This window comes from Ostreococcus lucimarinus, chromosome 17 (genome assembly GCF_000092065.1).
Source record: "Ostreococcus lucimarinus CCE9901 chromosome 17, complete sequence".
Classification (NCBI taxonomy): Eukaryota; Viridiplantae; Chlorophyta; class Mamiellophyceae; order Mamiellales; family Bathycoccaceae; genus Ostreococcus; species Ostreococcus sp. 'lucimarinus'.
Window position 1 is genome coordinate 148441 of NC_009371.1, and position 12409 is coordinate 160849.

The 12409-nt window shown below is 67.6% G+C and overlaps 9 protein-coding genes across 9 annotated transcripts; 3 read left to right on the forward strand and 6 right to left on the reverse strand.

Moving 5' to 3' along the window:
* Positions 1–536: 536 nt before the first annotated feature.
* OSTLU_42106 (predicted protein) lies at positions 537–1028 on the forward strand (the record flags this gene model as incomplete). The annotated part of the gene is made up of 1 exon (XM_001422072.1): positions 537–1028. The coding sequence occupies one exon, from the start codon at positions 537–539 to the stop codon at positions 1026–1028; it is 492 nt and encodes a 163-aa protein (XP_001422109.1).
* Positions 1029–1193: 165 nt separating this feature from the next.
* OSTLU_28285 (predicted protein) lies at positions 1194–1454 on the reverse strand (the record flags this gene model as incomplete). The annotated part of the gene is made up of 1 exon (XM_001422178.1): positions 1194–1454. The coding sequence occupies one exon, from the start codon at positions 1452–1454 to the stop codon at positions 1194–1196; it is 261 nt and encodes an 86-aa protein (XP_001422215.1).
* An 807-nt stretch (positions 1455–2261) lies between these two features.
* Positions 2262–3236, reverse strand: OSTLU_41984 (predicted protein; the record flags this gene model as incomplete). Its single annotated transcript, XM_001422179.1, has 1 exon — positions 2262–3236. A coding segment is annotated over one exon (975 nt), but the record flags the coding sequence as incomplete, so codon positions are not given.
* A 425-nt stretch (positions 3237–3661) lies between these two features.
* On the reverse strand, positions 3662–5116 carry OSTLU_89512 (predicted protein; the record flags this gene model as incomplete). Its single annotated transcript, XM_001422180.1, has 1 exon — positions 3662–5116. A coding segment is annotated over one exon (1455 nt), but the record flags the coding sequence as incomplete, so codon positions are not given.
* A 1360-nt stretch (positions 5117–6476) lies between these two features.
* On the forward strand, positions 6477–7226 carry OSTLU_28287 (predicted protein; the record flags this gene model as incomplete). The annotated part of the gene is made up of 1 exon (XM_001422073.1): positions 6477–7226. The coding sequence occupies one exon, from the start codon at positions 6477–6479 to the stop codon at positions 7224–7226; it is 750 nt and encodes a 249-aa protein (XP_001422110.1).
* An 878-nt stretch (positions 7227–8104) lies between these two features.
* On the forward strand, positions 8105–8518 carry OSTLU_28288 (predicted protein; the record flags this gene model as incomplete). The annotated part of the gene is made up of 1 exon (XM_001422074.1): positions 8105–8518. The coding sequence occupies one exon, from the start codon at positions 8105–8107 to the stop codon at positions 8516–8518; it is 414 nt and encodes a 137-aa protein (XP_001422111.1).
* A 214-nt stretch (positions 8519–8732) lies between these two features.
* On the reverse strand, positions 8733–8924 carry OSTLU_28289 (predicted protein; the record flags this gene model as incomplete). Its single annotated transcript, XM_001422181.1, has 1 exon — positions 8733–8924. One exon carries the CDS (start codon positions 8922–8924, stop codon positions 8733–8735), a length of 192 nt encoding a protein of 63 aa, XP_001422218.1.
* A 356-nt stretch (positions 8925–9280) lies between these two features.
* On the reverse strand, positions 9281–11203 carry OSTLU_28290 (predicted protein; the record flags this gene model as incomplete). The annotated part of the gene is made up of 1 exon (XM_001422182.1): positions 9281–11203. The coding sequence occupies one exon, from the start codon at positions 11201–11203 to the stop codon at positions 9281–9283; it is 1923 nt and encodes a 640-aa protein (XP_001422219.1).
* A 919-nt stretch (positions 11204–12122) lies between these two features.
* On the reverse strand, positions 12123–12392 carry OSTLU_28291 (predicted protein; the record flags this gene model as incomplete). Its single annotated transcript, XM_001422183.1, has 1 exon — positions 12123–12392. The coding sequence occupies one exon, from the start codon at positions 12390–12392 to the stop codon at positions 12123–12125; it is 270 nt and encodes an 89-aa protein (XP_001422220.1).
* Positions 12393–12409: the final 17 nt, after the last annotated feature.

Genomic DNA, 12409 nt, shown 5'->3' on the forward strand with positions numbered 1-12409 from the left:
CCGTCGCGTCGCGCCGTCGCGCCGGAACATCAACAGCGACGCGTCGTTCGCGCGCCATCGCTCGAGCGTCCTCGCGACGCGTCGCGTCACCGCGCCTCCCGCGTCGTCGTCGCCGTCGCGCGCGTCGTCGTCGTCGTCGTCGCGCGCGCGCGCGCCGTCGCGCGCGTCGCGCGCGTCGCCGTCGTCGTCGTCGTCGTCGCTCGTCGAGCTCGCGCGCGCGCTGTCGTCCACCTTCCGCGCGCGCGCCTCGCGCGCGTCGCGCGCGCGCGACACGAACGCGTCCGTGAACTGAAAGTTCATCGAATCCCGGCGCGTCGCGCGCCGCGCGTCGCGCGCGCGCGCCGCTGTGCCGACGAATCGAATCGAAACCGCATTCGCATTCGCGAATCGCGCGCGTCAGAGCGCCGCGCGACACGCCGCTCGACGCGACGCGCCGCGTCGCGACGCGCGACGCCGCGCTCGACGCGCGCGCGCGCGCGCGACGCGCTGAAAACGACGCGACGCGCTGAAAACGGCGCGTTCGATCGCGCGCGGGCATGTCGCGGAAACACCTCACGGACGAGGAGCTCGCGAGCGCGTGGCCGTACCTCACGCGCGCGCAGGTGCAGGAGTTCAAGGAGGCGTTCGATATATTCGACGTCGACGGCGGCGGGACGATCACGGCGGAGGAGCTCGGGGAGGTGATGAAGTCGCTCGGGCAGAAACCGACGAGGGCGCAGCTGGAGGCGATGGTGCGGGAGATCGACGCGGACGGGGACGGGGCGATCGATTTTCCAGAGTTTTTGACGATGATGCTGCGGAAGATGAACGAGGGTGATCCGGAGAGGGAGCTCAGGGACGTGTTCACGGTGTTCGATAAGGATCAGAGCGGGACGATTAGCGCGGATGAGCTGAAGAGCGTGATGAAGGTCATCGGGGAGAAACTGACGGAGCAAGAGATCGAGGACGCGATTCGGTTGGCGGATACCACGGGAGACGGAGAGGTTGATTACGATGAGTTCATCGCGTTCGTGCTGTCGTCGAATTAAGATGAAGCGGCGGTGGCGAGCGCGGGGAAAGCGTTGAGCTAACGACGAACGCGGAGACGCGTTCGTCGGTGTAATGGTATTCTATTGTCTTGAGCTACTCGCGCGCGCGCCCGCGCGCGCTTCTAAATCGCTAACGACGCGTTCGCGCCTCGCTTCGTCGTCGCGCTACGGCGCGTCACCACCACCTCGTCGCCGTCGGTCCTCGCGAAACGCCTCGACGCTCCGCTCGTACTCGCGAGGAACGACGTACAAGAACAGGAACCACCACGCCAGGACGGCGGCGCCGACGATGGTGGTGGATAGCGTTCCGAACCAGCCGGCGACGCGCTCGTCGAGGTGGAGCACGTTCACTGGCGTCGCGGTGGCGAGCACGCCAGTGGCCACGATTGAGTACGGCTGGCACCACGCGGGTTTCGTCTTCCACATATCTGTCGGCAGATCGTCGTCGCCCTGGGACGACGCGCGAGCAGGGATGGAAACGATACGACGGTGCGCGCGCGTTCCCGGCGCACGCGCGCGGCAACGAAGCCCCGCTCGCGTGGGCGCCGGTGGGCGCGCGACGCCGCGCATGGCGCTGCTAATTGTGAGGCCAACCCGGCTTCGGTTCGGTGGTGAAAGGTTCGGTGATGATTATCAATTCGAGCGTCGTTGCTGCTTGCTTCTATTTTCCTGCGGGTCGTTGGCTCCTTTGTCCCCTTTATCCCCATCGCGGTGATGACGCTCGCCGCCGAACCGCCGCTCGCCGTCGCCGCGCCCTCCTCTGCCCGCGCGCCCGCCGTCGCCGCGCCCGCCCCTGCCGCCGCGCCCGCCGTCGCCGCGCCCGCCGCCTTGGCGAAACTTACTCGGCTGGCTCAGTTTGTAATTACCATCCCTCCACATATCGCTTCGATGAATTTCGCCGATGCCTTCGAATATGATTTCTCGAAGCTCGACGAAGTTTCGCTCGACGAGCGGTAGCGGATACTTTTCGGCGCCTTCGAGCGCATTCTCTAGCACGAAAGCTGCAGCACCGGAGGCGATCGCGAGAGCTTCTTCGGCCGAAAACTTGAAACAAATATTCCGCACGGTGTCCGCGATGTGCGGCGGTAAACTGCTCGGCTCAAAACGCGCGGCGCGAACCAACTGACCGGGCGGCAACGGCGGCGGCGCTTGGTCTCGCTCTCGCTTATGACCCGTAATTTTTGCATCAGCATTCGCCGCCGCGACGGCGGCGTACGTCGTCACCGGTGGCGGTGGTGGCGCTCCCTTGGTCGTTTGCAGCGACGGCGGCGGCGCCGCGCCCGCTTCCCAGTCCAAAGGCGTGTCGCCGGCGTTGCGCACGACGTCTTCAAACGGCGCCCGCAGCGCGGCGTAATCTGGGGTTTGCCCATACTCCAACGTCGCGATCGCGCGTGCGAAAGTTTCTATGGCTGTCGGGCACCCGTGTTTCGGGCACAACAACGCCGGATTCTTCACGCATTTCTTCTTTTCGCGCTCGACGTTTTGCTTGCTCATCTTTTCTTCGCCCGCCTTCCAGGGCAAAACACCCTCGTGTGCTTCGACCAAGACGTACAAAGCGCTAAACAAGTCGTCACGCGCGCTCTGTTCCTTGTTTTCGTGCGCGTACACGCTCGCGTACGTCGTCGTCCCTCGAAACGTCGCGTCGTCCCGCTCCGGCAACACGTTTCCGTCGTCGTCGGTGAACTTGCGCGCCAAACCGAAATCGATCAAATACAACCGCTTCATCCCCTCTTTACCGTTCCCCACGCACACGTTCCCTGGTTTAATATCTCTGTGCACGTATCCCGCGCCGTGCATGCTCTCCAGCGCGTCCAGCATCGCGATCGCGATCGCGCACGTCGTCCTCGGCCCGAACCGTCCGCCCCGCGCGCGACTTCGCAAATCCGCCAAATTCTCCCCCACCAGTTCCATCGCCAGGAACGGCTTCCCCTCGTGCGACGATTCCAGCAGTAACTCCGCGAAGTGTTCCTTCCCCGCCATCGCTCGCATCACCCGCGCCTCTCGCGCGCTCGTCCTGTGTTCGCTCTCCACCTTGACCGCGACGCGCGCGCCGTCCCGCGTCGCGTCGTTCGCCGCGTACACCTCCGCGAACTGTCCTCGTCCCAGCTTCGGCGCCGACGCCACCGTGAACCGTCCGTCCGCGCCCAATCGCGCGCCCGGTTTCAGCAGATTGTGCGGCTGCGCGAACTGCGTCGTCGATTTGCTCATCGCGACGCGAATCGCTCGACCGTCGGCGATCCCGTCCCGTCGCGCCCCGTCGCGTCGCGCCCGCGTCCCGCGTCGCGTCGCGTCGCGCGCGTCGCGCGTCCGCGTTCGCTCGCGCGTCGCGCGTCGCTCGCGCGGGCGTCGCTCGCGCGGGCGTCGGATTCTGTCGTCACTCCGCGCCGCTCGGTCCGACCGTCATGAGCGACAATCCCGCGATGACGATCGTCGTCGTCTGCGTCGCGGTCACGGTGACGTTCCTCGCCGCGTGCGTCGCGCTGTTCGCGCGCGCCGAGCGCGCGCGACCGACGCCGAGGCCGAGGAAGAGGCTGAGCGCGAAGAAGCGCGCGCGCGAGCTCAAGCGACGCTCGACGCGCGAGATCGGGTGACGCGCGCGCGAAGAGCGACGACGCATGGTCGATATCGATCGATTAATCATCGGCGTCGGAGGGGACGTCGTCGTCGCCGGAGGAGGAGGACGGACGGGAGGAGGCGCGCGCGCGGACGACGAAGGAAGCGTCGCGACGAGCGACGGCGTCGGGAGCGTCGCGAAGCCGGAGGACGAGGGCGAGGGAGGCGGACGCGGCGAGGGCGCCGATGAGGAAGGTGAAGGGTAAATTCCCGGCGCGGGGGGTCTGGATCCAGACGTAGACGCCGGATTTCGTGTGGAGGACGAGGTCGGTGAAACCGTCGCCGTCGACGTCTCGAGCGACGAGCGGAGCCGCGGGAGGGGAGGGGAGCTCGATCGGTGCCGTCGCGCGGTAGCCCTTGGAGTTGACGATGACCATCGAACTCGCGCCGGTGGCGATGGCGAGGTCCAAGTATCCATCGACGCGTATGGGGAACGACGTCAGCGACGGTTTGACGACGTCGTCGCTCGGCGTCCAATCCGCGGTGGTGCGAATTTGCCAACGCTTTTGCTCACCGTCTCGCGCGTTGTAACACGTCATCTCACCGCGACTGTTGAGAAAAATCGCGTCCCTTCCCATGCGATCGAGCGGTTTCGCGAGCTCGCTCGATGTTTCCGGTAACCTGCGAAGCGAAATCGGCGAAACGACTTCGACGGCGCGAATGTCTCGCCCCGCGGCTTGCGCGGCGCGATGACCGGCCAAGCCGCTCCCGCCTCTGCAAATACTCGCACTGAGCGTGCGTCCCTCGTCGGGCACTCCCGACGTCACGGTCGCCCAACAGTGCGGAATGTCCTCGGCGCTGCGTAAGTTTCGGCCGTGCGCCTCGACGTGGTCGACGACGCCGTCGCCGTCGAGATCGACGTGCAATCCCGGACTCTTCAATTTCATTTCGCACACCTTGACGCCCGAGTACAAGTGCAACACGTCGATGCCCTCGGCGTGATGTGAGACGACGACGTTCGGTGGTTCTCGTTTTCTCACGCGCCGCGCGTGCGTCGACGCGTGCGGCGGATGCGCGTCGTCGTCGTCGAGTCTACGTTTCGACTCGCCTTTCAGCGCGTCCAACGCGCGTCCGAACGCGCGCGTCGCCGCGTTCGACGGCACGGCTTTCGCCGCCGCCGCGCCGCGTTTGCGTTTGCCCGCGCTCGCCTTGTCGCGCGCCATCGCGTTTGCGCGAGATTTGTGTCGTCTAAAGTGCGCCAAACGCATCTTCGTATCCACCGGGTGCCGCCACAGATGCGGTAGCCCATCCTGCACGATGCTCTCTCTAAAATCTCGACACGCGCGCTCCACGGCGCCGTCGATCTCGTCGTCGTCCAAGTTTCTCAGGCTCAACCTCGCGCGCGCGCGCCGACGGTGTTCGTCCTCGCCGCTCGTCTCCGTCCAACGCCTCGCGCCCGTGCGAGCGTCGAACGCGTAATATTCAAACTCTCCGCCCTCCTCGTCCTCGAGAACCTCGCGCTCGACCTCATCCACCGCGTCGACCCCCCCGAATCCCCGCGTTCGTCCCCGTCGCGTCTCCATCGTCATCCGCCGCAGCGCCTCGTCGCTCAACCCGCGTCTCGCCCGTCTCTCGCGCCGCACGCCCACGACGACCAGCCCATCGTCCCCTACCTCCGTGCCCTCGTTCGTCACGACGATCGACGCCTCCGTCGCTCGCCATCGTCCCGTCGGCGCCGTCTCCGCGCGCCACAGCTCGCGCAGCCCGTCGTCGAACGCCACCGCGCGCGCGTCTCGCGTCGCCGCCACGACGATCCCGCGCTTCTCTCGCCCCCGTCCGACGATCCCACGCTCGATGACGATCGCGCCGTACGCGTCGTCGTCGTCGTCGTCGTCGTCGTCGTCGTCGTCGCGCGCCAGACTCGCCGTCGCGCGCGTCGACCGCGTCCGACCAACCACCCCTCCGTACTGTTTACCCATACGTCTTCGCCCAAGCGCGTCCTCCCGCGCCTCGCGCGTCACGCCCTCGCGAATCCGCGCGCCCGCGACGTACGCGTGCGTCCGCGACATCGCCGGCGCGACGCCCGCGATCGCGCGCCCCCGTTCGTCGCGTCCCGCGCCTCGGCGCGCGCCGAATCCGTCGTCGAATCGCGCGCTCGGCGCGAACGTCACGCCCTCCCGCGCGCGCGCGGCGACGAAGCACGCGAGCGCGGCGACGCACAGCGCGAGGACGTCCCTCGCGAGCATCGCCGCGCGCGCGCGGCGCGATTCGACGCGCGTCGACGCGCCGGCGCGTCGCGATGTGATTTCGCGCGCGCGACCGACGACGCGCGCGACGCGCGATTTCGCGACGCGCGCGATGCGCGAGCGCCGCGCGTCGACGCGAAGCGACGACGACGACGACGACGCGTGCGGCGCGAAGGCGAGCGCGGGCGACGCGGTGACGGACGCGGAAACGGCGCCGACGCGCGAAGATTCGGATTCGGCGCGCGACGGCGCGACGACGACGCGCGACGCGCGAGCGCGCGACGACGCGCGCGACGACGACGGCGACGACGACGGCGAGGTCGCGGACGCGCGGACGCGGAAACGGCGACGCGCGGACGCGCGGGAGGGGCGGGAGGCGAGACGACGCGACGACGACGACGACGACGACGACGACGACGACGACGACGACGACGACGACGACGACGAGGCGCGGACGACGCGACGCGACGACGAGGCGGAGGACTCGGTGATCGGGGAAGACCCCGCGGTGACGGCGGCGAAAAACGCGGCGCGCGCGGGACCGACGGCGGCGGAGGCGGCGGCGGCGGCGGAGGCGGAGGCGGCGCGAAGACGCGCGGAGGAGGCGGCGAACGCGCTCGTCACGCGGACGATCGATTGTCCGCAGAGCATGGTGGGGAGAATAATCGGTCGGGGTGGGGAGACGATCAAGGGGCTGCAAGCGTCGTCGGGAGCGCACGTCGCGATCGATCAAAACGTCGGCGAGGGCGAACCGAGGAAGATTACGATCGCGGGCGCGGCGGCGTGCGTGGACGTCGCGAGCGAGTTGGTGGAGAATTTGCTCCTGGGCACGGGCGTGGGAGGCGGGTTGTTGGTCACCCCGGGACAGATCACGCGGTCGATCGAGTGCCCGAAGGAATCGGTGGGGAAACTCATCGGGCGCGGCGGCGAGACGATTCGCGGGATACAAACAGCCACCGGCGCGCGCATGCAAATCGATCAGACCCGTCAGCCGTGTCAGGTCATCCTCGCCGGTTCCGAGGCGTGCGTGGAAGCTGGCGCGCAGGTGGTTCAAGAAATCATCGACGGCGGCTCGACGGCGGTGTTTAACGAAATCGCTCGAGGCGGTCAAGGATTCGGCGGTCAAGGATTCGGCGGTCAAGGATACGGCGCGCAAGCCGCCGGTTGGGGCGCGCCTCAAGCGCAAGCCGCCGCCTACGCCAATCCCGCGGCGTACGCGCAGCAACAAGCGATGTACGCGCAAATGTACGCGCAGCACTACGGGCAGCAGTACGCCGCCGTCGCCCCCGTCGCCGCCGCCAACCCGTGGCGCGCGCTCGACGACGGCAAGGGCAACGTCTACTACTACAACGCCCTCACCGGTGTGTCCCAGTGGGAGAAACCGAGCGAATTGACTTGATTTATAGACGGTGTAATCGATGCCTCGCATCGCGCGACGGGTCCGACTCGACTTTTTCCTTCGCCGTCGCGAGTCGCCGCACTTCGCGCCTCGCGCCGCGTCGCCGCGCTCGCGCGGCGCGCGCCGATCGCCGCGCGGCGCCGCCTCTCGCGCGCGCGCATCGCGCATGCGCGTCTCCTCGCGCGCGCTCGCGCCGCGCGACACCGCGCGCGGCGCGCGAGCGCGTCGAAAGCGCGTCGGCGGCGGCGCCGTCCGCGCGGTGTCGCGCTCGACCGCGCGCGAAAACCGCCGCGAGGAGCTCGTGTGCTACTGGGATTTAGATAACATGCGACCGCCGTGCGGCGTGGAGGTGCGTCGACGCCTCGCGCGCGGTTCGTCGACGCGTTTCGTTTGGCTCGTCGCGCGCGCGCCCGGCTTACCAGCTCCACGTTCCGAACCGAATGAACCGCGAGTTAAACGGCCGGGCAACATCGACGTCGATCATCAGAAGCTCGCTCGTCCTTTTCCGTGGGTGAATGAGTTCATGAGGTCGCGACATTCCATCTTTGACGCGCTCGGCGCGACGCGCTCGGCGCGACGAATTTCTTCGAGCCGACGCGCGCGAACGAATTACTGACGCGCGCTTTCACTCGCAGGCGCTTTGGGCGGCGAGAATAGTCGAAGCGTCGAAATCGTTCGCGAAGAAGTGCGTGGTTCGCGCGTACGCGAATAAGACGACGCTCTCCGCGCCGCGATTGCGCGAACGGTTGACGCGCGCCGGCGTCGACATCGTGGAAGTGAGCGACGTCTCGCAGGCGGCGGATGAGAGGTTAATGAGCGACGTATACGTTCGCGCGCGAGACGCGAATGACGCCGGCGTGGCGAACGAGCTCGCGACGATGGTGATGACGTGCGACGCGCGATTGTCGATTTGCGTAGAACAGAGCCGCGTTCGCGGGTTGCTCACTATCGCTCTCTCGGATTATCTGCGAACGTGGCGCTCGAGACCAGAGTTCAGACACTTGTTTCAAAAGTTTGCCAAAGTCCACGCGTTGTATGACGCCAGCTCCTACGAGCGCGCTTTGCAGACGATCGCGCGGAACGGGAAGATGTTCTCACAGAGCAAACTCGCCAAATCCGCCGACGTCGCCCTGGTGTGGGATCCACGTCGCGTCATGACAGTGACGCCCGCCGAACTCAAGGTCCACAACCGAGTGCACGAGCGCGGCGACGACGATTTCGGTTCCCCCGTGGCGGCGCCCGGCGGCGTCGTCGGCACCCTTCTCGACGGCGCCATCGTGGTTTGGGCGTAACGCGCGACGAATCGAGCGTCGCTTCGGCAACGACCGCGCGCGCAAAAACGAAACATTCATTCATTCGCTCACCGATTGTTCGATTCTTCTGTATGCTGCCATGTATTCATTTGTTTGTATTGCTAAAAGTACGAAATGTAAAATGTATAAACGCGCGACCTCGCGTCGACGAAACCGCGTCCCTCGCGCGTCCCACCCGCGTCCCTCGCGTCCCTCAATTCAACGTGTACAACCCGATCGCCGGTCCGATGAACCTGAACACCACCCAAAAAAATGCCAATCCTCCCGCGCCGTACAGCGACGCTTGATTCATCCAGTACATCCATCCTTTCTCTCCCGTCCACACCGTCCACGCGCGTTCGCCCGCGGGCGTCTCTTCCCACGCCGCCGGGTCCGCCTCCCACATCGCGTACTGCCCGTTCGCTCCCGCGCGCACGCGATTCTTCTTCGCCGCGGTGTCCAGGTACCCGAACGCGGGATTCGCGCCTCGCGCGCGCGCGTCGCGCGCGTCCGCCGTCGTTTTCGCGTTCGCGCGCTTCGGTTTCAGTCTCGCCTCGAGGGCTTCGATCGAGTCTCGGTCGTCGCTCGACGCGCGGACGCGCGCGCGGGACGCGCGCGCGGACGCGCGAGACTCTTTACGCGCGCGGGGACGCGCGAGCGCGGCGCGCGGCGCGGACGGCGCGATGGAGGACGGCGACATGTCGCGGCGAGGCGATAAGTGCGGGGTCGGGCGGAACGCGAGACGCGAATACGAATACAAAGTCACGAAGACGGCGCGAGCGCGGCGCTGAGCTCGCGCTCGCGAGCGACGGCGTCGCGAAGCTCCTTGACGAGGGCGACGTATTGACGCTGAAGACGGACGGCGTCGTCGTGACGCGCGCGACATTCGGCCTCGGCGTCGCGCTCGGATTTGAGCTTGGCGTCGACGAGCTTGATGTTCGCCGTGACGCCGTCCTGAATCGCGGCTAGGGCGGTGACGAGGGACGATTTCCCGGATAACGTCTCCAACGCCGGCGCGACTTGCTGCTGGACGGAGTTCAGGAGGGAGATTTCTTTTCGAAGATACTTTTTCGTGTCGGCGAGGACGTTGTACGCGGCAAAGTACTTGCGCGTTTCCTTGAGCTTGGCCTGCACGGTGTCGTAGAGCTCTTCGAAGCGACGTTCGTATTGAATCAACTCCGGACGCGTTGGGATGTCCTCGAGCTTGCGCCGCAGGAGCGCCACCGCGCGCGAGCGTTTGTTCAGCATCGCGCGTTCGCCTTCAAATTTTTCCCGTTCGCGGCGGTGCGTCGCGTCCACTTCTTCAATCTGCGCGCGCTCTTCCTCGGTGAGCGTGTGCTCGCCGCCGCGTTCGATTTCGTCTTTAAGCTCGAGCATGCGCTTTTTACACTCGGCTTTGAACTCTTTTTCGTCCGCCTTGGTGCTCGACGCTCTCTTTATCAGCGCCATGACGCGCTCGACGGATGCGCGTTGCCCGGGATCGGCGACGGATTCCATGAGACTTTTAGTCTCCGTCTCGCACTTGTCGTTGTACGCCGTCACCTTTTCTAACTCTTCCAGCGCGGCGACGACCTCGGCTTGCGCGGCTTCGGCGCGTTGACGCGCCTCGCTCGCCGCCGCGGTCTCCGCCGCGAGCTTGCGCTCCATGGCGGCGATTTTCCGCTCCACCGCGAGCATCTTCCCCACCGTCCCACCGATCGCGATCTCCCCCCCGAACTTCTCCGCCGCCGCTAAAATTTCCTCGCCACCGCGCGCGCCTAAAATCGCGCGCGCGACGGCGCTCGAAAGCGTATCCTCGCCGTCCGCGACGGCGAGTTCGGATTCCAAATCCCGCAACGCGTTCAATTCGCTCACCGCCGCCTCGTCCTCCTCCTCGTCGTCCTCGTCCCCCCCCGCCCCCCCCGCTCCCGGCGCGACGACGAGCGCGCTCACCTTGCTCACCAACGACGCCGCGCCCTCTCGCCCGCCCTCTCCCGCCTCGCTCGCCCGCGTCGCTCCCGCCGCCTTACCCGCCCGCGTCCTCCGCCTCCATCGAGTCGCCGCCAACACCGCCGTCGCCGCGCTCGCGAACGCCTCCAACCCCGCGAGTTTATGCCCGTACTCCATCATCACCGATTTCGCCCACCGCGACGCGTTCTCTCGCGGCGGTTCCTTCCCCGCCGCGCGCTTGTACCGCCGTCTCGCGCCGTACTCTTCGCGCAGCGCGCGTCTCGCTCTCGCCGCCCGCTCGCGCGTCCGCGCCGTCCCCAGCGCCTCCCGTCCGCACGTTCGTTTGTACGCATACATCGCCCGCGCTCTCGCGTCCCGTTTTCGCCGCTCGCGCGTCTCCAACACCCGCGTTATCAACCACCGCGCCGTCGGCAGCAGCGCGTCCGCGTCCAGTCCCCCGATCTGGTGCGCCCTGAGCGCGCCCGGCGCGCCCATGTCCCGCAGCGCGCGCTCGATCGCCTCGCACGCGCGCAATCGCTCGCCCATCGTCGCGTACAGCGCGTCGGCGTCGACGTCGTCCAGCGCGCCGTCCGCCGCGCGCACCGCCCACGCGAGCGCGCCGAGCACGCGGTCGAACGGCGCGAGCGACGCGAAGCGCGCGCGGTGGCACCCGGCGGCGACGAACAGGTCGGTGATCTCGTCGACGCGGCTCGCGTCCGTCGCGCGCGACGCCGCGATCGCGTCGTCGACCGTCATCGTTTTAATTTTAATGTAATTCGCATCCGATTCGCGCCGCGCCGCACTGTGACGCGCCTCGCGATGCGCGACGTCGCGATGCGCCCGCGCGCGATCGCCAAGGCGGTCTCGCACGCGCTCGCGCACCCGACGCGCGAGTGCGCGGGCGCGCTGCTCGTCGACGCGCGCGCGATGGACGACGACGCGCGCGCGGTCGTCGACGCGCAACCGCTGTTCCACGGCGACCGCGCCGCGACGGCGTACGAGGAGATCGCGCTGGAACAGACGGCGCGGTGCGCGGCGACGCGCGGACGCGTCGTCGTCGGGACGTATCGCGCGCGCGCGCGACGAGGCGACAACGAGGACGCGACGACGAGCGCGACGAGCGAGGCGAGGCTGGACGCGATCGAACGCGCGCTGAAGCGCGCGCGCGGCGAGAACGGCGGAAACGGAAGGCGCGCGAATGCGTTCGAGGTGACGCTGGACGCGGCGGGATTGGTGCGGTTGGGGACGGCGCGCGAGACGCGCGAGGGCGGCGACGCGACGACGTTCGGCGTCGTCGAACGCGACGACGACGGCGCGTGGAGACGGTCGTCGACGACGCGCGCGGTGGTGCGCGATGAAGATTTAGGCGTCGTGCGCGAGCTCGTGCGACGGACGCTGGACGACGCGGACCCGGACGCGTTGGCGGCGCGCGACTTCGACGACCACTTCGACGACGCGCGCGTCGACTGGACCAACGCCGCGTTCGATCGCGCCGTCGACGCGGCGCTGAACCGCGCGATAAATTCATGAATTCTTTGTTTTGTTTTTACACGTCGTCTCGTCTCGTCGACCTCGTCGCGTCTCGCGTCTCGCGTCTGCGCGCGTCGCCCGAGCCGCGCCGCTTTATCCTCGCCCTCGCGAGATCGCCGTCTTCGTCGCCGCTATCGCTCGTCCGCTAGTGATGTCCGCCCCGACGCTCGGCCATCATGTGTCTGTACTCCGTGGGCCACACCGTGACGTAGGCGACGCCGAAGACGCCGCCCATGAAGTGCCAGAGCGGCGCCGCGGATCCGGTTTGAATGTACTTTGCGTTGTACTCCCTCGCGAACGTCGCCGCGCGGCCGGCGTAGTCGTACTCGCGCGCGGTCTTCACGACGAACTCGGGGAGCTCCTTGAGCTTGAGCGCGCCGACGCGGGCGAAGAACGTGCGCGGAGGCGCGCTCATGATGGACGCGGCGGCGT